Below are 25,271 nucleotides of genomic sequence, written 5' to 3'. Positions count from 1 at the left end.
AGATCGCGGTTCTTCATTTTGACACATGCCAATTCTTTAACGCATCTGATAATTTAGACCTACAAAGATCAAGAACTTCTAGTCTAACTGAGTTAACAAATGTTGGATCGCTTCCATGGTTACAAATGTTAAGCATTAAATATCCAAGCAAACACTCACCCCTAGTATTGACGACCTTGTGGTGGGCATTAGCGTCAAATCTTATGATGGATTGTTTGTTGTTCAATTTACAGTGTTGAAGCAACTCAGCAAGTATCAATGAGGGAATTTCCGCGTTGTTTTTGGAAGTTTTTGGATAAGATTGAATTGCCACGATGTCTCTATTGATCAATTCTGTAAAGGGTACATGCCTAATGTTATCCCGTATAAGAATTGCTGCCCTAGGTACAGTTTGTGTGCTATCGTAAATGAGCTCTCATTTTTGTGTAGAAATTCCTCGGATTCCATGATTGTTGAACCAAGACTCTTGAATAAGAACCACGTTCAAATTAATGTGAATGAACCTTCTGCAAAGGACACTACTTGCTTCTTGGGCGTGGTGAAGATTCACCTGAATGAGTTTTACATTATTCTGCATCTTGAGAGTTTCGTTTGTTACCATTCTCCAGGGGCATGAGATTATCCCTCTGATTGGAGTGGCTTCCAATTGTCTGTGTGGTATCATTGAAGCTATTAGAACAACCAGCAATGTTTTCAGGTCTTCTTAATGAAGGGCTTGAATTCTCCTTCTGGAACGAACAGGCCTTTGGTTACGACCTCTAGGTCTGCACGAGTGAAGCCAGTTTGTTTAGAGTTTGGATTCTTCTCTTCGTTAGAGACTCCTGTATGGGCGTCTTTTGTTTTGGGGTTACCTGAGCTTCTGCCTTCCCACGGAACTAAGGAAGGAACCAATTTTATTAACCACTCAGACGTAGGTTTTTCGAGACAGTTGATAATCATGTACCCTGGTTCGTAGGTGCAATTGACAAATTTTGGCTTCAGTTGTTCTTTCCGCTGAAGTAGAACAGCATCAAAAATTGCATCTTCGACACGATTTTGTTGATCTGTACTTAGTTCAACTACTGGATAGTTTTTTAGAAGTATTCCCACCTTTACATAACTGATTACATCGCTGTGAGAGAGTTGGTTGGTTTATGCACAATTTACAGCACCCTCAAGGCTCTTGGAAAGCCCAGATGTGGAATTTCTTGCATTAAGAAACCTTTGGCTCACAGATTTTGACCCATAGGTAACGAGATGGTTTTGCCTATTTCAGTGGTATACGGTCTAGTTTTGCGAGTGTCCACAATTCGCTTTAGTTCAGGTTTACCGTCACATGAGCCTACTCAAGTCCATTGCATTTCTTGGTCTTTTAGTCGGAACAAAGGATGGAGGTTACCCAAGAGCCATTTCAAGAGCTAGTTGTGTGTTTGAATAAACTTTTTCATGCGTTTCCTCATTTTATTCGATTTGTCGAATGTCTTCGTCTGGCGTTCGACCAAAGGCTCCATCCGATTAGTAACACTCATTCCAAGACGAATTTCTTTGATGGTGATATCTGTTTTGTTATCCTCACCGCTCATCTCTTCATCAAGGGTGTTATGATTTGGAGAGTTAAGAATGAACGAAGATCAAGAAGCATTGTCTTCCAGCGATTTACTATGAAGTCCCCCGTCGTTCGAGTTTCCATCAGTTTGCATCTTGATGGAATTCAATTCGGTTGAGTTGGACGATTGCATATATAAAAACCTAGAGAATTAAATGAAACAAAACAAAGAAATCGAATGAAAATGAAAATTAATAAATAAAAATGAAATAGACAAATCAGAAGAAAAAAAAAACTTTTTTCAGATTATTTTTACATTTCTTTTACATTGCTGGAAAAAATATGATATAATGATAACAATAATAATAATATAAAAAAAATAATAAATTAATAAATCATATATAAATTCGGTATAGCACAAATGTATATGTATATACAAAATCGTAACAGAAGAGATAGATGTCATGGTTCCGTAACACTTCTCCAACTTAATGTTGCATGATATATTTGATGCAATATATGTTCACTGTGTCTACATCGCATCCAATATACTGTGCTTTTTTGACCATAGTCAGATTATTGTGCGATCACTTTTGTTTTGCTTCACTATGCCAACCGAAAATCGCAATTTATTGTGGCACACTTCACTAATTTCTGTCGCCTCTATCAAGTAGTGTAAACCAGACAACGCGAGAAAATCTTGTACGTACCTTTTGTGTTTTAAACTTGTTTCTTTCAATTAGCAATCGAAAAAACTTTCACGAGCCGTACAGGCACTACAGCACACTATGGAAGCAGAGTTGCCAGTGACCTCCCTTATGTCAGCGCGAGCCAGTTACGGTAAACCAAGGGGAAGTATTGAAGTCTGTACAAAATGTTAACATGAGACTTATTCTCAAGATGTAAAATGTAAATTATTGAGAGACTGGTAGGATATTTTCCATCGTCATCCGAATCGTGATCACAGTCTATTAAAAATGTATAAAAATGTGTCCAATGTCTTTACACCCACAACGTTTCACTGCAATCTGAGATCTTGCTGCCAATGGCCAATCGAGTTGGCATGAAATTCTTCAATTCTTCGTTCATCAAATTCACTTTCATTTATTTTATGTGGAACGCTGAGTTACCATTAAAAACTTCTACGTCAAACTTTTTTTGTCGACTATAAGAAACTCTCCCTTATGCCAGACTTCTTCACATTAACATGTTTCGAATTCCTGAAAAGCATTGCCACCTAACTTTAATTCAGCCAATTTAGCTCAAAACACAGTTTATTGTATGAAACTCGGTGCAGTGAGGAATTTCAATTGCAACCATAGCGACACACTGTCAAACTGCTGCTAAAAACTAGACTCTTTTTCCACTACCCAAAGTTCGAGGTTGAGACTGTGTTCTTCGCTGAAACATAATTCTCCCACAGAACGATTCCATGAATTACCAGAACGCATCACAAGATATGAAACTTTATTGTAACAGAAAGCGGAATGACGTTTGAAGGAGTGCATCGAAGCGGATATTTTATTTCTTGCACACAGCACAACACGGTTCGAGAAACTTATCAGATCATTTATTTTTTCTTGTTACTACCACCACCACCGTTTTTGCGCTCAGCGGATAATTAAATCATCTTCACGGAAGCTCCGCTGAATTGGTAGCGAAACTCTTCAACCGCAGTTTCTTTTCTTAATCAATTTATGATACAACTAAGTTCGGGGAAGAAAAACATATTATACAATCGCTTCCCTTCGGGAGGAAAGGCAATCGAAGTTTGTTTTTCGAAAGCGAATTGGTAAGAATAGAAAAAGGAAGCTTTTTTCGGCAGAAAAAAAAGAAGTGATCTGCTTCGAGCAGAAGTGAGTGATGATTTCGCATCGATCGCAAACGATTAGGCGTGCCTGGAATTAATCCCGCCACCGGGAGTGCATCGCCTTTTTTTTTGCTTTTTTTCAACGAATCCGACAAACCTTGTCCCCTCGGGGGAAATAAGATTACAATCGACGGTAACAGATTTGGAGGAAACCCATTTATCACAACCATTGATCTCCGCTAATGGATGATTGAACGGGAGAAGGTAGGAAAAGAATTCTTCCTTCTTCGCATCCCCCATCTGGGGATTCAATCAATTGAAAATGGATTTCGGCAGCTCTCCCACCGTTCCGACCTCTCCGACGGTGAGAACCGCTGCCTAATTTAAACTGCCACAAGCATTGCTACGAGAAGGGAGCAAGGGGTACTGCTGTCAGTGGGGTTCCGCAGTCGGCATTATTTCGAGTGAGATTACTTAGGCTATGGTGGGCGACAGAACAAGCTCTCGGGGGAGAAGGTCAGCGCCTGCAGGCGCTTGGGGTTAGATGGTTTTAAGGCAAAGGCACCTGCCGGGCTAGGTAGCGGATAAAAATGGATCGAATCTGATTGGGATTTATGAATAATTATTCTCGAATCGAGGGGTTCATGCTTGCCGAGTCTAAGATGTTTCTGGCCTTGGATATATTTGGCTTTTAGATTGGTTCGGGATCTTCAACTTTAATCTGTATGCTCAGACGGATTGATTCAGTTTTATGAATCAACTTGTTAGAATCATTCCATAATTGTTAGAAATATCCTGAATTGTTCACTGTTCATCACTCCTTACAATATTTGTACATACAAACTCATAAATACGAAAGTTACCAATCGTTCATTCTGAGAGTTGCGTATGATTTTATACTTCTGGTATGATTTGCGATTAAATGCTCCTCTGATTTACTCCAAACTTTGAAAAATCGGCTAGAAAAAACGGCTGAACGTATCAATATGGAACGTTCACGGATGTTTAGGGAATACACTAGTCTAAAAATTTGCCTGCAAAAATTAGAACTCACTGCGATATTTCAGAACTACAGTGGATTTTGTAAAACACTATAAAACTCCTGTTTTTTGCACTTTTTTGAAATCGATGCAACAAAATTAAATAATTTTTTTTTTCGTCAAACTAATAAATTATCCTTGTGCAGAATTTATTGGAGTTTTCAAAACTGCCTTTCGATTTGCGGTGCGATGGTTGTTTATTGAATTATTCATCATCAAAGACGAAGGAGTAATTTAACATTCAAACTGAAATATCTCTGTGTGGAAAGGTCGTATAGAAACGTTCTTGGAACCAAATAAAAGCTAATTGATAAAGTTAATTGGATTTGCTGTTGAGCTGATTGGCAAAAAATTGGGTTTGTCCAGAAAATTCTTGAAAAAACAAAGAAAAATCGATTTTAAATTTCTTCCCGTTATTGTTGCCCACTACACCAACACTTACCAAGATAAAAATATGTACAAAAATATTCTAATACCTGAAAGTTGCAGCTTCCACATGATGCCCCTCTCATCCATATGCGTTGATTTTTCACGAAGATGCAGCATGTCAAAAATCACTTAAAATATCTGACTTCGCGCTCTGTTCCTCTAATTTTTTTTTGTCGAGTGTATAATCGATTCCGAAGATGCTGACATCTCGTATTAGAAAGTTATATATACGCATTAGTATGTGGGTTCGTTTCATCGGGAAGTCAGTTTCAGTGAATGTATCTCTTTATATAGTCAACTCTCATATTCTTCAATTTTCATTAGCAATAATTTTATCCATAATAATTTCAAGCGAATCACATTATAGATGCGATACCTCACCTCTAGTACCCAACTATCATTCTGAAAATAATATTAGGTATACAAGTATGACTCAATGGATTTATAATATGAGATGAATTGTTGGTATCATATTGAAATTGACAACACATGTATTTGGAAGGTGTGTACTTCGGCAAACAACAGATACATTTATCGCATTGAATTGTATTATTTTTCTCTAAGCAAAAGTGCTGCTGATAATCATCGCTTATTTGTCAAATCTTCCAAAGGATATGCTCCATTGGTAATCGTGCTCGAACAGTGGTTTAAATTATTTAGAAATAATCAATTCGATTTGGATGTTAAAGAACATGGAAAGTCCGATTGAAACGATCACTGGTGAACGGTACCAACTACAATTGATACGGTCGAACAGATCGAAATCAGATCGAAAAATGACTGGGACAGGAAAAAACACGACAAGATCACGCCAGACCACATGTCAAGAACTATCTAGAGTGAGTAAACTGGTAGGTAGAACCACCTGCCATATTCTCCAGAGTTTTATCCATGTGCTTTACCGTTACCTAAAAGATGGGTCAAATTTCGGACATCCGCTGGATCATACTTTGATTATAGTAGCAGTATGTTTTTTTTTGTTTCAATCAAATGCTCTCATAATAAAATATAGGAGTATAAATGTGCACTGGGGTGCCAACGAAAATGGTATCTGGAATTTTCGAACGGAGCCTCCTGCAAAAGGTTATTTCTCGCGGAATGATACCCTATGCAAAACTTCAGCTCAATCGGACTTAAGCGGTCAAAGTTTCAGTTTTTTGAAAATCGAAAAATCACCCAAGGGGGGTGAAATCGTGGTTTTCGAAAAAAAAAATTTATGCCAAATGTCTTAAAATGGCATGAAACGTCGAGATCTAGTGTCCCCTCGAAAATTTTTTTTTGTCAAAAATCGGCACTAAGGGACTTAGATTTTTTTTTCGGTATACGAAACGAAAAGTATGGTTTAGGGTGCCAATAAAAATAACCCCTACATACCCTATGCAAAATATAGGCTCATTAGGATTTCATTTACTGGTGTCACAAACGAAAAAATATTTAAAAAAATATAACATCCTTGTCCCCGAAACACGTAAACCATAAAAAACTAATACAATCAATTATTATGAAATCAAAATCCATTTTTTTCGCAAGTCTAATATTTAAAAAAAAAGACTATCTAATTGGCTTCAATTTCATGTGTCGATCACCTCAATCGGTTCAGTAGATCAAAAGTCAAAAGTTTTGTGTTGTAAAAAAGAGGAAAAAAATTATTATTCGAACCATCGGTTAACTTTGAAAAATCCTAACAGAAAAATGAAAAAAACGCCTCTCTGGTTTCGAAATATGTTATGTGAAAAATCATCAGCTTTTCAGAAAAAAATTAAAACACTATAGCGCCCTTGGTCCACAGACTATGAAAATAATAAAAAACAAATACTATCAATAATAACGAGAACAGGATTCAAATTTACTGCAGATGTTATATTAATAAAAAAAGACCAGCTGATTGACTTTAATTCGATATATCGATCAAGGCGAATAGGCTAGAATTATTGTGCGCGGTATTGTATTTCAAAGCAAAAATTAACCGGGCAATCTTATGCTGTCCGACGCTCGCAAAAGCTCGGTCGGACACTGCTAAAGGATCGTATCCTATGTTTCAATCTAACCGGGCAATCAGTGGAACACAGGATTGCGTGCGAGACACCACCGCTTCCACCGCATTAATACACATGATGTTTTTCCCGCGCTACAATATTTCAAGCCTACTACACTTTTTTCTGAACGGTTGTTTCTGTTGCAGTTGTTTACTGCGGCGCTTTACTCCGGTCACGGTAACATGTATTTAAAATAAACATTTGATTTTAATAAAAACAAAATCCGGTAAAATTTATTCACACACCAAATATATTACCAACATTTGAATCAATTTCCGACAAAATAGGTTAATTTCATTGTGTTTCACTTGAATTTTTGTTGAAACGATACTCTTTGGTGAACTCTTTATTTTATTTGGAAAACTTCAAAAAAAAGCTCATTCGAAGCTCTTTCGAAGAAGTTATGAAATGTACAAAAATAAAACAAATGAAGATCACAAATTTAATTGCGCTTGAAAGAAATCTACATAAATAAAAATGTAAGGCAAAATCTGTTGGTAGGCGGAAAACCCGAAGAAGGGATGGTCCGATTTTAGCCTCCTGTATTTTGTTGTATTCGTCTCTTCCCGTAGATCAATATAGTGGAGAGAAAAATCGGAAAATTTTCGGAAAATCCTGAAGGAAGGTCGGAAAATTCGGAAAATTCGGAAAATTGAATTCCCACATGTTCAAAAATTACATCATAATGAGCGTTGTTAGTCCATTCGATATTTGCGCTATCGAAATTGATCTTTGTTCGTAAGTAGAAATAGATTTTCAGGCGAAATAACGCATTTCCCTATCTTATATCTATAAATAAAAATGGAAGGCGAAATGTGTTGGTAAGCGCAAAACCCGAGGAACGAATGGTTCAATTTGAGTCATCTATATTTCGTTGTATTCGTCTCTTCCCGTAAATCAATATAGCGGAGAGAAAAATCTGAAAATCCGGAAAATTGAATTCCCATATCTTCTATAATAAGCTAAGCGTTGTTAGTCCATTTGATGTTGGCGCTAACGAAATTGATTTTTGTTCGAAAGTGGAAAAGGATTTTCAGACGGAATAACGCATTCCTATATCTTCTATCTATATAAACAAAAACGGAAGGCCAAATGTGTTGGTGTGCCCTAAACCCGAGGAAGGAATGGTCCGATTTGAGCTATCTTTATTTTTTAATATTCTCTGTATCAAACATTTATTCCATGCAACGGAGAAACATGTTATTTCCAAATGCTTGAAGAATCTTGAGCGAGAATTGTGTCGGAAAATAATTTTATATTATGAGGACGAATTTTTGTAGATGTACTAGACAATTTACAGTAAAAGGAAATTGTAAAGGGTCGAAGGGTAATCAATCAATGAAGGGTTCATATAGACATTTATATATATATATATATATATATATATATATATATATATATATATATATATATATATATATACATATATATATATATATATATATATATTTATATATATATATATGTATTTCTGGAAATTTCAAAATAATACGTTTTTGAGAAAAATGAATTATAATAATTTTTAAAATAACTTTTTTTTTCAGCGATTTTTTTTTATTTTGATATTTTATGTGAAAATTTAATCAATTTCCTGCATTTCATCCTTTGAATTTTGTAGGTATTATAGTTTTTAAGTTATAATTTTTTTGTAAAAAATTATTCGAATTTTTTCGTATATTTCAAATTTGTAAAGTTGCTTTAATGACCCATGTCTTTATACCCACAACGTTTAACTACTATCTGAGATGGTGCTGCCAACGGCCAGTCGAGTTGGCATGAATTTCGTCTAATGTCGTGTTTGTTTTTGAAACAGTGAAACATGTGAAATCCATACTTTTTCCGACGGAAATCACCCACAGCAGCACAAGAACGACGGAATGAGGTCATTTCTTAACAGCACGCACCTATCAGCAGACCAGATCTACGAGTAAAGTACGAGAGAGCCGATGAGAGCTATCGCACCGATCATCGACTGCAGCCCTGAATTGCCCCCAGGAGGAAACCAATTACTTCGCCACCGCCACCGAAGGATAGTTTCTTTGCAGCACCGTTTCTTAGCAAAATCACAATTCTCAACGAAATGCAAATACAATTTCACGTTCCGCCGAGCACCGAACGAGCTCCCCTCGTGGTCCTTTTTCTCCGCCCAACCAGTGGGAGTATCACTCCGAGGTCCACAAGACCTTCATCGCTCCACGCTGGACAATCTCGATTCTACCTATCAAGATTATTCTATGCTAGTAAATTTTCGTGTACAAATTAAACGCGGAAATGGTTTCTCGTTGCTGGGAGAAGTTCCCTTTCGTGGTTCCGGAACTGTGTGGTGAAAACTTTCCAGAATCTGTTGCATGTATGAGCTTTGCTTGTTTGATTCCTTGCCCTTACTCTCTGTGGTCTATCAGCGAAATGCAATCACGTTTGTATATGTATGTGTATGTGTGTGTGTTTTATACATTTGCATTAAATTACAACTAGATCTTGTTCTGATTGTTTCTTACATCTGGAGTTTCCTTGTGTTTACTTAGCATAATTCACCGCTCGCTCGATGTCACTCATGCTACCTATTTACTACTATTTTATTTTGTTTTTTTTTCTCTGTTTGATTTTAAAGACAAACATCACTCGCAAACAATCACACCTATCTGTACAAAGGAAGTATTTATGTGTGTGGGGTGTATTGGGGGGTAATTTTTCGTTTGTTTGTTTGTTTTCCTCCGCTGCAGCTTCCCCTCTTCCCGCTCACACTCACTTACTCACGTGGCCATCCGTTTCGTTCCGCAGCCCCATCGAAAAAGGGGACCACCCACCACCCGCACCATCGCGCGCCGCATCGAGGCAAAATCCGCGTGCTCTGGCGCCACCACCGTTACCAGCATTTCCTCCAGCTCCTCGTCCTGTCGCCGCCATCGTCCAGAGCGGGACTCAGGCACCGGCGGGAGCCGCTGGACCAATTTCATCTTCTGTCGTGATTGTGCCACACTTTAAACTGCTTACTCACAACAATGTGCACTAAAAGTGTCACATAAAATAATAAAATACTCGTTTGCGATGATAAAACCGACCGGGGCGCTGCGTTATGCTGCATCGCTGCCGGATGTTCACCTGGAAGACGAGAGAGAGAGAGAAAAAGAAAAAGAAAGGATAAACAACAACACAATAGAATGGAACATTACGAAGAATCGGGAGGAATTCGATTGCATGTGTGTGTGTATATGTGTGGGAGTTCCCAAAGCGTGGTGCGATTTTCGCTACCGGTGATGGGAAAACGGGTCTGCCGTATGGAACGTGTCGCATCATTTTATTTATTCATTTATTTTTGCATATTCTGCATATCGACACAGCATCTTCCGGAGGAATTGTAGCAATCCCCATCTCCGCAATAGCGGAAATGGGACGCCTCCGAGCAGATATTTCTCATATTGACAAGAAAGAATGCATTATATTAGATTATAAAATTCATAAACACGTTCGGAGGAATTTTTATTCGAAAAATATGTGTCACTGCACAGAAACACCTGCCCCGATCCGGATAGTGTGACAGATGAATCGTGATTCAATCGCTACACGAAATCCCAGCTCGATTACCTCTTAACTGCTGTGAATAATTCACGCTTCCGGAAGAAACACAACCGGACATAAATCGCATTGGACATAAGATATATGTGTATTATTCGGACTCATACGGAAAAAGCATTCTGGAATTGTCACGAGAATGAATGGCTTGAGATGCTGCAGCTGTTGCAGGAAGCACGGGAGGGCATCGGGTGACATCCGTGGGAATAAGTGCGCTGGCTGTTGGTTTTTTTTCATCGTGTCTTAAACCAAATAGGGATCCTGCAGGCGGAGGTTCGCCATGATTTGCTGTAACTTTTTGTTCGATTGCTTCCGTTACAGCCACACATTGTCGAGAGTGCAACGGAATAGAGAGCGAGAGAATCCCCAACTGGAGGACCATTTTTTGTGTGTGTAAACTGTGTGATAAACGGATAACTGATCTGACAGAAAAGTTATTTGGATTGCTTTCTTTTACGATTTTTTTTTGACGTAGGATTACGTCTTTCGGGAACATATTGGGGTACAAATTGAAAATCGAAAATCGAGTACATCGTGAAAATTGTCCAATTTTAAACGCTTATTGCTCAGTCATTTCATGACGGATTGATGATATTTTTGCGTCAATCGATTCCGGGACTCCATAACAATTTTTTATATTGAATAAAATGATATTATCATGAAACTAACTATCGAACAACTGCAAAATCTCACCCCCTATCCTAACGGAAACATCCACTTCTAATTGGTCGAAATTGACGACACATGTAGCGATTCCCTAACAGAGACATCAAAACCAAGATGCCTGGGGAAAATCGACATTGCAAATACATGAAGGTAGGGGGAGCTTTCGTTCCCACCGAAATGTGTTCCCTAACCAGATCATCACCAAGACCAGAGACATCAAAACCAAGGTGCCCGAAGGAAATCAGCATTGCAATATATGCTACATATAAGCATTTATATATTGCACCTTACTTGCAATATAAAAATTCCCCCAAGTGATACAATTAATTCTGGGAAATAAAATTTAAATTTGAAACTTTAATGTTGGTTGCTTCGTGAAGTTTCATATCATTGACCGATGGTGTATTGTGTAAAATTTAGCACAAGTGTAATTGTAAAATTGTATATTGTAGCAGTTGTTTTAAAAATGACTTGATATGTGAAACGATTTATTTCAATTTTCATAAATAAAAACCAAGGTGTTGTTAGTTCAATTAAAATTCGCATTGAGTTGAATAAACCACCAGAAAGTAAAAATTATAAAACAAAATTACCTTTCCCATTTCAAATATGTTTTCTCTATATTGAAGTAACATGTTTTTACTGATGAGAAAAATTGATAATTGTGTTCGGTATTTATAATTATCTTATATTACACTAGCTGACCCGGCGAACTTGGTCCCGCTCAACATTTGTTTTTTGTTATACCTTCAAACATTCACGTGTTCGTACTATGAGCAAGTTCATGGGTCCAATCGCAGAACTGTTCATTGATTGATCTTCTAATCGACACCGTTGAACTTACCTTTTACTATAAAATTCCTAGTATTTCTAACAAAACTCATCATTATAAAATCAGATTATTTTCAGACACAATTCTCGTTCAAGATTTTTCAACCACTTGTAAATAACATGTTTCATTGTTACATGGAATGCATGTTTTATACAGAAAATATGATAGAATAAAGACAGCCCTAAATCGGACAATGCCTTCCTTGAGTTCTGCTCTTATCAACACATCTGGCGATCCTTTTTTTGTATAGATAGAAGAAGATATAGGAGTGCGTTTTATCACATTGAAATCCATTTGGACTAACAGCACTTGTCACTATATAATTATAGAACATATGGGAATTAAATTTTCTGAATTTTCCCTTTCTCCTTCAGAGTTCTCCGAAAATTTTCAATTGCCTCCACAATCGCCACATGCCAATTTTGGTTTCGTTTGCTTGATTAATTCTCGAGAATTGTAGAAATTTGTGTTTAATTTGTATGGCAGCCCCTCCTTAGAAAGGGGGGGTGGAGAATCTAACCATCATAGAAACATTTATTGAACCCTAAAACCTCCACATGCCAAATTTGGTGTCATTTACTTGATTAATTCGCTAGTAATGCAGAAATTTGTATGGCAGCCCCCTCTTAGAGAGGGGGTGGATAGTCTAACCATCATCATTTGAATATCAAAATATTTCCCAAGAATTAAATTTTGCAATTGAAAGCGCACACGAAGAGTACAATAGAAAGGTCGAAACTGAAGTCAAATCATGCCCGAAGAAATTCCTTATTTACGTAAAGTCTAAGCTCAAAAGCAATAACTTCCCATCGCAGATGCATCTCGATGAGGATGTGAGGAATTCTTCGAACGAAATTTGTAATCTCTTTGCAAATTTCTTTCAGGAAGTATATACCACATTTTCCGAAGAAAATCGCGATCGGAACTACTTTTCATTTTTACCGGATTATCCAAATGACATATCGGTGAACTATCTTTCACAACAGGAAATATGCCATGCACTAAAAAAATTAGACGGAACAAAAGGACCAGGACCTGACGGAATAGCACCTATATTCCTAAAGAACCTGGCTGAGGAACTCACCCTTCCCTTACATTGCATTTTCAATATGTCACTACAAACTGGAATATTCCCAGAAAAATGGAAACAACCTTTTTTGGTACCTATCTTTAAATCAGGCGCTAAATCTGACGTACGTAATTATCGTGGAATTGCCATTATCTCTTGCATTCCTAAACTATTCGAAGCAATAGTCAACGAAAAAGTCTTCCAACAAGTAAAGAATAGAATTACGTGCATGCAACATGGCTTCTTCAAAGGCCGTTCAACTGCAACTAATCTGTTGGCTTTTGTGACATTTATTTTGAATGCAATGGAAAATGGCAAACACATAGAAACTCTTTACACTGACTTCAGTAAAGCATTTAACCGCATCGACGTTCCATTACTACTCTTCAAATTGCAGAAAATAGGAATGGACAAAGACTCTTAAACTGGCTCAATTCTTATCTAACAAACCGTGAACAAATTGTTCATTTTCAAAATTCTCTTTCAAATCCAGTAAAAGTCACTTCGGGAGTCCCACAAGGCTCTCATCTTGGTCCTCTTCTTTTCATACTGTACGTTAATGACATCTCCTTCGTTCTCAAGCGTATCAATGTACTTGTGTATGCCGACGACATGAAGCTTTTCGCGGAAATTGGAAATGAAAACGACATCGAAGCATTTCGAAACGAAATACATGTATTCCATACTTGGTGTGATAAAAATCTACTAACACTGAATGTGAAAAAGTGCAACTCTATAACATTTAGCAGAAAAAACATGTACCAAATATTGTAATATGTCTTGGAAATCAAAATGTAGAAAAATGTGAAATAGTTAGAGATCTAGGCGTCGTCCTGGATTGTAAACTCACATTCATAGAACACTACAACTCTGTAATAAATAAGGCGAATAGTGTGTTAAGTTTTGTCAAACGCTTCTCACATAACTTCCAAGACCCATACACAATAAAGCTTTTATATATTACATATGTAAGGCCTATTCTGGAATACTGTAACATCGTTTGGAACCCGTATATGGTCGTACATGAAGAACGCATTGAGTCAGTCCAGAAACAGTTTCTTCTATTTGCACTTCGTAAACTCAACTGGACCTCATTTCCACTTCCTTCATATGAAGCACGTTGCATGCTCATAAACATCCAAACACTAAAAGAACGCCGTGAATTTGCAATGCTTTCTTTTGTTAATGACCTAATTTCGCAACGAGTACAGTCAGCTGAATTACTAGAAAAACTAAATTTCTATGTACCTGGTAGTCAACTAAGAACGCGAAATTTGTTTCTAACCAAAACATCCAGAACAAATTATGCAAATAACGCCCCTATCAATCGCATGATGCGTATATACAATCAGCACTGCGAAATAATTGACACAACAATGAATAAAAAACAGCTAAAAAGAAACATGTACCGCAAAAATAATATTTAACCCAAGAAAACATTGTAACATTAGTGTATAAGTGTGTAGTCTACATTTGTTTGACGAAATGAATAAATAAATAAATAAAACATGTATTGCACCCTAAAAACATCACATACAAAATTTGGTTCCATTTGCTTGATTAGTTCCCGAGTTATGCAGAAATTTGTGTTTCATTTGTACGGCAGCCCCCCCTTAGAGAGGGGGGGGGGGTGGAGAGCCTAACTACCATAGAAATATTCATTGCACCCTAAAACCTCATCATGCCTAATTTGGTTCCATTTGCTTGCATAATTGTCGAGTAATGCAGAAATTTTTGTTTCATTTGTATGGCAGTCCCCCCCTTAGAGAGGAAGGTGGAGAGTCTAACCATCATAAAAACATTTATTGCACCCTACAACCTCCATATGCTTAATTTGGTTTCATTTACTTGATTAGTTCTCGAGTTATGCACAAGTTTGTTTTTCGTTTGTATGGCAGCTACCCTTTAGAGAGGGGGGTGTAGGGGGGGAGAGGGGGTGGAGAGAACTACCACAGACACATTTATTGTACCCTATAACCCCAATTTGCCTTATTTGGTTCTATTTGCTTGAATAATACTCCAGTAATGCAGAAATTTGTGTTTCATTTGTATGGCAGAACCCCATGAAGCATCTCGTATAGGGTCACAGAGGGCGGTTTTCATCATATCTCAGTCCACTTCGGCTTCTTCTATCTGATACGCACCACCCAACGACTGTTTACCATCCTTCTGTCATCATCACTCGGGAAACACTGGTGGAGTGAACAAACAATACCCAACAACCAAACGAAATTGCCTTTTTCAGGGCCATCAAATCATTATCAATGATTTCAACGATGTAATTATTCAAGCATATCCAAAATCAACAGATAGCCTAACGGAATCCCACGTCAACTATGCGGTCGTGTCGCGGACACAACCCTCCTGTGACTTTTTTTTTGTTTGTTTATTTTTTCACCTACATGGGAGCGTGTGTCAGCGGGGCTTTGCCACCACTATTCCAGTCCAGACGGGACACTTATGCAGTCAACCTGTCAACACAGTCGTCGAAAGGTTGAATTATGGTTTGGTTTAAATATTTACGACACTTTGTTTATGTTGCTGCTTTTTGTGGGTGTAACGGAACAGATGTGGCTTGGTGGCTTTGTTCGACCGCGAATCTCTGTGTAACGAGATTTTTTTGAAAGGTTGATTGTTGGAGATTGTTATCTTGTCATTCACTCAACTGTGGTTATCATTGTGAAATGGAAATTTTTTGAGTGGTTTTTTTTTCGTAAAACCGATATTCTTTTATAGTTTTAGACAAAGGGGGGTTCGTCTTAACGCTCTTCATTTCAGCTACCATTGCCATAACTTTATAAACTACTGATTCAATTATTTGGTTTGTAAAAACGATAACCATTTTATTTACTTAAACTTGAGGCGTTTATTCAACACTAGCTGACCCAGCAAACTTCGTGCCGCCCAAAATTTAGTTTTCGTTATCACATCCACGTTTTCTTACTAAGCGCACATTCATGGGTCCAATCGCAAAACTGTTCATTGGTTGATCTTCTAATTTGCCTTTTGAATTTTTGTTTACTATAAAATTGCAGTACTTCTATCAGAACTCGACATTATAATATCATATTATTTTCAGAGACAATTCTCGTGCAAGATTTTTCATCCACTTGCAAATAACATGTTTCTCCGTTACATTGAATAAATGATTGATACAGAAAATATGATAGAATAAAGACAGCCCTAAATCGGACAATTCTTTCGAGTTTTGCTCTTATCAACACATTCGGCGATAGTTTTTTATTGGTATAGATGAAGAATGGTCGGTGTTAAGTCAGACCGGACCATGTGACATTTTTATGATTTCGAGAAAAACGAAGTTGAAGTTTAGCACTCTGCAATTTTCTAAGCATTCATTTTTTTCGTTCAATATAGTTCTAAGAAATTTTAGCAATGCTGTGACGTGATTAAATTGTAAAAAAATATCACGTTTTATGCTCAAAACAGACAGTTATTTGGCATGCTATATGTACATAGTCCACTCTGACTGAACCAATGAAGAATTTTTCAAGACTTGCTTCACTATGACTGAATACTTTTGAAATATTTTCCAATCAATGAACAGTTATGCACTCAAATGTGTTTCATCACATTTTTTCAATATTTGAAATCAATATTCAGCAAATAATATCAATATTCGGCAGTCAATATCCACTATTTTTCAATTTATTTTGCAGCAAATTTTTCACTCGATATATTTTGTTGGAATAAAATGACTATGTGTTACGTGCATTATTCTGTCTTCGTCTACTCGTTAATTCTCATAGAATCCATGGTGTGCCGGAGGAACGTATTTAAGGTGGTGCATGATGTCACTGTATTTCATTCTAGAAATACCATGCCCGTTAGGATACAGCGGTTTCAGAACTGTCTCTTGGAATTTGGGCACAGGTCCTTCTCGTCTAACTATTCGAAGGGCATATCGGGGTCGTGGCTATATTTGTACTGAATAATACCAGACTTCGACTTGTCAATACGAATCATCTGCAAATTAAGTGACATTTGTTAATTTAGAAATTGGTTCTGAAAATGTATTGTAGTTTAAACGCGAAAAGATTGAATGATGAATATCAATAAACACCTTCATTGATAGCCAGTTCAGCTGTTCTTTCTTCTTGTTCTTCTTCCTATTAGTGATTAAAACTTCGAAAGCCTTCGTAGAAAAGAACATACTGCTGTCCATTTCCTTCGCTTCGAACCTCTTTTTGTTCTGATTGCAGAAGTTTACAATCTGGTAAAATTCCTCAAACGAGAACATGTTAGCCACTTCCCTGGTTCTATTCTCAATTTGACTGAAACCGCGGTCGTTTGGGAGATAGCTATGGCCACTAACGCAAAACTTGTGCTCTATCACATCAATGGGACAATCATGTAGATCCACTATATGCATCAAGATCAAAGCAATTTTTATGTTTCTATTCTGACCACCGCATGCATCAGACCAACAGACCAATCTATTCGACTTGACATTAGATTCTATATAATTAATTAAACAAGAACCCACTTCCTGGGCTCCTCTCGAAGCAATTGCCACATGCCATAAATACAATAATCCTTGTTTCGTACCAAGGTCATGAATTCCGAGGTTGAAGACCGACAGTTGTCGTTTGAAATAAGCTTCGCTGGTGGGAACTTTTGCCAACGGAAAAGTTTTGACGTAGGATTACGTCTTTCGGAAACATATTGGGGTACAAATTGAAAATCGAAAAACGAGCATATCGTGAAAGTTGTCCAATTTCAAACGATCATTGCTCAGTCATTTCATGAAGAATTGATGGAATATTTGCGTCATTTGATTTCGGCACTCCATAACAATTTTTTATATCGAATAAATAAATATATGTCATGAAACTAATCATCAAACAATTTAAAAATCTCAACCCCTATCCTAACAGAAATACCCAGTTCTGATTGGTCGATATTGACGACACATGCGGCGGTTCCCTAACGGAGACTTCAAAACCAAACTGCCTGGGGGAAATCGGCATTTCAAATACATGAAAGTAGGGGGAGCTTTTGTTCCTACCGAAATGTTTTCCCTAACAGAGAATTCAAAACCAAGGTGCCCAGGGGGAAATTAGGATTACAAATATATGCAAGTCGGGGGCACTTTTCTATTGCAAGTAAGGTGATTGATACGATAAATTCCAGCAAATAAAATTTAAATTTGGAACTTTAATGTTGATTGCTTCGTGAAATTTCATATCAATGACCTATAGTGTATTGTGAAAAATTTAGCACAAGTGTAAACGCGAAATTGTATATTATAGCAGTTGTGCTGAAAATGGCTGAATAAATGAAACGGTTTATTTCAATTTTCATAAATAAAAATCAAAGTGTGTTCTCGCTCGAGAACGGGTCGTTCAGTTTAAGCTGTCTGTTTTGTTGTGTCCATTTTCACCCAAGGAAAGTTCTTACGGCGAGAAAAGTTGGAAAAGTGAAGAAATATTCGAAAAAGTTATTTCCCATATGTTCTACATATGGTATTAGGTGTTGTTAGTCCAATTAGAATTCGCATTGGGTTGAATAGACACTCAGAAAATAAAAAAAAAAAGAAAATTACCTTTTCCATTTTAAATATGTTCTCTCTATATTAAAGTAACATATTTTTACTGATGAGAAAAATTGATAATTGTGTTCGGTGTTGGTAATTATCTTTTATTACATTGGCGAGTTTTTTTCTTTATCTCATCCATACATAACACAGGAGGCATCTCGTCTAGGGTCACAGAGGGCGGTTTTCATCATATCTCATTCCACTTCGGTATCTTCTATCTGATACGCACCATCTAACGACTGATTACCATCATTCTGTCATCATCACTCGGTTGTAAAGACTGGTGGATTGAACAAACAATACCCAACAACCAAACAAAACGGTCCCTTTTCAGGGCCACCAAATCATTATCAAAGAGATTAATTCCTCAAACATATCCAAAATGAACAGATAGCTTAACGGAATCCTACGTCAATCATGCCGTCGTGCTTCAGACACAACCCTCCTGTGAGTTTTTTGTAAGTCATATGAGATCACATGTATTGCGGTCTCCTTTGCAAGCTCAGCATTTATGACCCGACTGTTGGTCATCAGATCCACTTGTTTGAAGTGATCTCTCTCAAGCTTGAGGATTTATTCCGGATTGATGCTGACAAGGCATCAATTCGAATTTTTAGACTGTCACACATCTTGCAGGTGTCCTTTTTAGGGCTTTTAAATTTGAGGTTGAAATGCTTGTAGAACACTCTCTTGTAAGTGGCAAAGCTCTTACACAACGTAAATCGGGTGTGTTTTCTCCTTCATTTTTAATCCACTCTTCATACAGGGAAAACATTTTGCTCAGATTGAAGTCTTCCGAAAAGAATCAGGTGTATCGCTTCGCCGATAATGACTTTGATAGGATGGAAAGGATTCAATATATTGATAATATTGATAAGCCTTTCTTGAGGGCTTTGTGGATTCTTGCACTGCTGACGTTCAGTGTGTTCTTGATCATCTCCTGTGAATAAAAATAAATGATAGAAATAATAAAAATGAAAAAAATTAAACACACCTTGCACACTTCAAGGTCAATCGAGAGAACTCGAAGGAAATATTGACGAGAAAAATTTCTCGTGTGATGCGTAGCACTCTTATCCCTTCTGCGGTTTACATTTCTAACTCTGACCTAATTTATCAGAATCGCCGTTTGAGTTTCCCAAGTTGCATTGCCGTAAAAGCTCTGATCCTTTCCGAACAGTTAAGACGACATTTGCAGTCGAAATCTACGCAAATTTTCGTTGGAATAATGCGTCCCTGAGTGTTGATGTACTCTGAATCAGAATTCCTCTTCTTTTTTCTCTGATTTTTCTTCCACAACGAAGGGTCTGCATATTTGCGTTTCTTGGGGCGCTCGATAGGACCATATTTTGGGAGTATTTGTTTTTCACTTCTGTCAAGTAAACAGCAAATTTAGATTCAGTCAGTATATGAATGATCTGAATAAGTTTACCTTCGTCAAATTGCTCGAGACAATCCACTGTGCTGCGTCCAGTATAATCTTCTCTGTCATCTACAGGCATAAATGTGATTACACGGTTTTAACATGTAATGCATTTACTTACCATTTTCAACCATCGGAGGTCTGTATTTCTCAATAGTTTCATCGAATTCGAATTCAGTCCATCGCTGCATACTGAACTGTACTCTAAATTAGTACAATTTGCGATCACTAATATTGAAGACCAGCATTTTTCACCGAACCGTGCAGTCAGAATGACCCAAGTTAATTCTTTAATTTAATCCAAATGTGTACTTTCTACGAAAACGGGTTTAAGCACATTTCAACGGGGTATCTAGTAACTTAAAAAAAAGTGCTGTTTGTTTGAATTTTGTGCTTGGAAATCGTTTAAATTTAATATATAACTGATTGATACATGGTCCATTATGTCTGCACATAATATGGATGAATATCTGGTCTGCTTTCAGACAGCAAATAATAATCGTAAATACACTCCCAGTGTACTGCAGTGCATGAAACCTACCAGAAATCGATGATGGGAAGAACGAAGATTCCTCTGATACAGAAAAATCTGAAAAATTGCTGAGAAAATCTTCCATTTTCTCGTTTTTACCAGTGCATGATTTGTTTACAATCGCCATGGTCGATGGTACATGGTTCGTTCTGACTGCATACTGTGATCGGTTTTCGTTGTTCATTCAAAACAATTTCTATCCGTTATTCCTGCTGTTCGTGTAATTTTTCTAATCTGATGAATGTAGAATGCAGCTTTCAAACTGCTTAACCTAATGCCATCAACAACTTGAAATTTTTAATTTTGCGACTTGGTCCCCTCTGACTTAACACCGACCATATCGGAGTTCGTTTCATCACCTGAAAATTCAAATTCAGTTTCGAACAAATATCAATTCCGTTAGCGCAAACATCGGATGGACTAACAACGCTTGTCACTATTTAATTGCAGAACATATGGGAATTTAATTTTCCGAATTTTCCCTTTCTCCTTCTGGGTTTTCCGAAAATTTACAATTGTCATGTTCGGTTGGAATATTTTTGGTTGAAATATGTGTAATATTTTATATTTATCCAGAGGAGGAAGGGGTGTCATACCATCATAGAAACATTTCTCGTACCCAAAAACCCTTACAACCCAAATTTGACTCCATATGCTTGATTAGTTCTCGAGTTATGCAGAAATTTGTGTTTCATTTGTATGGCAGACTCCCCCCCCCTCCCCTTAGAGAGGGGGTTGGAGTGTCTACTACCATAGAAACATTTATTGCACCCAAAATCGCCATATGCCTAATTTAGTTTCATTTGCTTGATTAATTCTCGAGTATTGCAGAAATTTATGTTTCAATTGTATTGGGGGCTGCCATTAGAGAGGGGGGAGGGGTCTCGAGTTCTCATAGGAATCTTCCCCGGTAAATATTGGTAAACTTCGGCCCGCCCAAAATTCGTTTGTATGGCAGCCTCCCCTTAGAGAGGGGGAGGTGTGTCTTTCCATCATAGAAACATTTAATGTACCCTAAAACGTTCCCTCGCTGAATTTGGGTTCGTTTGGTTAATTTTCGAGATATAAAGAAATTTGTGTTTAATTTGTATGGAAGCCACCACCATGTCAAATTTGGGTTCGTTTGCTTGATTAATTCTCGAGTAATGTAGAAACTTGTGTTTCATTTGTATGGCAGCCCCCCCTTTAGAGAGGGGGAGGACCCCGGTTCCAAAAACCCTTACATACAAAATTTTACATCGATCGGTTCAGTAGTTTCCGAGTCCATATGAATCAGACAGACAGACAGAAATCCATTTTTATACATTTTTATTATAGGTAAAACTGGAAGAGTCGATTTTCAAAATAACATAGTTTTGGAGATTCCATATTATGTAGAGTCAAGTATGTTCTTTCAAATGCCGTCAACGAACATTGTTTATGTTTGTTCCAAAAAGAATGACAAGCGAATGAAAACAGCGTATGGGAAGAAATATCAATAACTTTTAGTAGAGTTCAGATATTGACAAGTTCTGCATCGCAAAATGTTCGTCTTAGTAAGCTCTAAAAGTTTTCTGAGGACGATTTCCATGTAAAATTCGCAATATTAATGTTAGAACAAAAAAACCGTTTTTTGCTTGGTGGCCCTAACTATGACATTGTCGCACCAAATCTACCTCTATCTATAAAGATAAGAAATAAGAATTTGTATCATATGCATCATATGCATATGCATCATATGCACCAACTTTGTCGAAGACAGTTTTTGGCTACACAATAACTGTCGAGCTCTAAATGCTAATTTCCACTTAAACGCATCTCCTGGACCATAGTGCAATGGCCAAGAGCTCGAAATAGAGTGGAAATTTGCATCTAGAGCCTCACAGTTATTCTCAAGACAAAAGCTGTCTTCTACAATGTTGTTACATATGATGAAGCACTCATTTTTATGTTGTCAAGAATAGTGTGAACAAAATATAATGCAAAATAAAAAATATAACTTTCTTATCCTCATAGATAGCGGTATACATGATTCGACAATGTGGTACCTCCAGTTATTTCAAGCAACTTTGTAGTACAAAGTATTTTTTTATCTTTCAATATAATCGATTTAGCGCTTTTGTTCTATGTTATACTGTTAATCCCAAAATTGACTATACAAATGCTACTTGACGATACTCTCCATTTATTTGGTACAAAATATGTTGAATATATTTCTTCTTTTGATGCAAATTAATAACACACACATTTATCTAACTATGCGCGCAAGAAAATTTTTTGCCAATTATTAATTACAAAAAATTGAAAAAAAACCTCTATTCTAATCATCGCAAAATGGGAAAAATTTGACTCTAAAATTTGGAAAAGTTACCCCAGAAAAAATGTTCACCATCTCGAAAAAACACCCCATGCAAAATTTCAGCTCAATCGGACTTAAGGTAGATTGGCGCAAAGCGGTCAAAATGTTTCTTGAACATCGAAAAATCACCCAAGGGGAGAAATCAGGGTTTAAAAAAAAAAAAAAAATTCGATACCAAATGTCTTGAAATTCTATGAAACGGCGAGATCTACTGCCATCTCAAAAAAAATTGTTAAAAAACGACACTTGTTTTTCCGTATTGCAAGGCAAAACACATGATTTAGGGTCCCAATAAAAATAGTTATATCGATTTTTCATTCGGCGAACACGAAACCGTTCATTCTGAGAGTAGCATTTGTACTTCTGGTACGATTTGCGATTAAATGCTCCTCTAATTCACTCCAAACTTTGAAAAATCGGCTATAAAAACGGCTAAACGTATCACTAAATATAAAACATTCACAGATGTTTAAGGAATAGGCTAGCTTAAAAGGGCCTGGCCGGGTAAGGGAGTAAAAAGTGCCCCCAAACCAAATCACTAGCTGTATGGCAAATATTGTAAAGGATATTAAATAAGAAATTTTGGTGGTTTATTTGAACCCCTTTGTAGTTTGACGTAGGATCTATAGTGAAAAACGTACTTTTTCGTTTATTTCACGCCATCCTCAATAGATCCGAGATAAAAATTTGAAAAAAATACTGAATGTGCATCTTACCACGGTGTATCAAGAAAAATTATCAAAAAAAAAAATTTCGTCAAAAATTTTAGTACTAAAAAAAATATTTAAATTTTGAAATTTTTTTTTTTGGGATTAGAGATTCAGTACTACAGGTAAACTTCGATATAACGTACATTTCACTTTCAAAATTGTACGTTGTATCGAATTGTACGTTATATCGAAGCATAATAAAGTACTCACAAACGTAGTCTATAATACATTATTGTGTTGCAGTTTTAGTCAAGTTAATGAATAACTTCAATCAGAAGACGAAGCTAGCCTTTCTCATGATGTTTCCCTTCGTACTGTTGATTAAAGCTTGATTCATTTAGAATCTGGAATCACAAAACCAGCTGTATTTCGAGATTGATTGAAGGTACAAAACTTGTTTTAACATCACAATACAGATAATTCATTGTTCTATCAGAAAAAAAAATATTGAAAAAAATTTTCCTTTACACTTTGAAAAAGTGTACGTTATATCGAGTGACGTTATATCGAGGGTACTTTATAACGAGGGTACGTTATATCGAAGTTTCCCTGTACTCTAATTCATATTTAAATGTGCTCTTACGGCTTTTCTAGATTGTTAAATATCTTCAAGCTGTTTTTTTCAAATATCTAATAATAAAAATAAAATAATAAAAAAATTATAAAGCACAGTACAAAAAAATGTTATAGATTTTCTGGCATTTCGAAATTTTGAAAAAAAAAATATAACTTTGAGACCACAAATCGGATTTGTTTTTTTTTATTTTAATCTTTCAATTGAAAACCACGAATACAATAAAATAATCGTTTACAAAAAAATTAAAATAATAATGCAGACGATGAAGAAAATTATTTTTGTGTCACACAATGCTCTTAAAAATGCAGGAAAAATTACGCCACATGTAGAAAAAAGACACATACGAAATAAAAATTTGAGCAGGAGTGGGTCTCAAAGTTATATTTTTTTTTCAAAATTTCGAAATTCCAGAAAATCTATAACATTTTTTTTTGTACTGTGTATTTTTTTTATTTTTTTTTATTATTAGATATTTGAAAAAAAAACAGTTAGAAGATATTTATCAATCTAGAAAAGCCGTAAGAGTACATTTAAATATGAATTAGAGTAGTACTGAATCTCTAAATCCCAAAAAAAAATCAGAATTTAAATATTTTTTAGTACTAAAATTTTTGATGAAATTTTTTTTGATAATTTTTCTTGATACACCGTGGTAAGATGTACATTCAGTATTTTTTTCAAATTTTTATCTCGGATCTATTGAGCATGGCGTGAAATAAACGAAGAAGTACGTTTTTCACTATAGATCCTACGTCAAACTACATAGGGGTTCAAATAAACCACCAAAATTTCTTATTTAATATCCTTTACAATATTTGCCATACAGCTAGTGATTTGGTTTGGGGGCACTTTTTACTCCCTTACCCGGCCAGGCCCTTTACCTGAAAACATTATAATTCACTGTAATATTTGCAGAATTACAGCAGATTTTGTAATGCACTATAAAAACCTTGTTTTTGACACTTTTTTGAAATTGATGCAAAAAATTCAAATAAATTTTTTTTCGTCAAAGTAACAAATTAGTCTTGTGCAGAATTTATTGGAAATATAAATGGAAATAAAAATAATTGTAATTTGGAATTGCCATTCGATTTGCGGACCGATGGTTGTTTATTGAATAATTCATCATGACAGATAATGGGGTAATTTTTTAT

The 25,271-nt window shown here is 36.3% G+C and overlaps 1 protein-coding gene across 5 annotated transcripts in view; it reads right to left on the bottom strand.

Moving 5' to 3' along the window:
- Positions 1 to 8,415: 8,415 nt before the first annotated feature.
- LOC129767523 (zwei Ig domain protein zig-8-like) overlaps positions 8,416 to 25,271 on the bottom strand; it is a 275,193-nt gene continuing 258,337 nt past the window's right edge. For all 5 annotated transcript variants that reach the window (XM_055768513.1, XM_055768514.1, XM_055768517.1 and 2 more), the window contains one exon: positions 8,416 to 9,942. In XM_055768513.1, coding sequence (XP_055624488.1) covers positions 9,794 to 9,942 — 149 coding nt within the window. In that variant the 3' untranslated portion in view covers positions 8,416 to 9,793. The remainder of the gene's footprint in view (positions 9,943 to 25,271) is intronic.

The sequence above is a fragment of the Toxorhynchites rutilus genome, chromosome 2 (genome assembly GCF_029784135.1).
Source record: "Toxorhynchites rutilus septentrionalis strain SRP chromosome 2, ASM2978413v1, whole genome shotgun sequence".
In the NCBI taxonomy this organism is placed as follows: Eukaryota; Metazoa; Arthropoda; class Insecta; order Diptera; family Culicidae; genus Toxorhynchites; species Toxorhynchites rutilus.
This window is presented reverse-complemented; position numbering and strand designations above follow the sequence as displayed.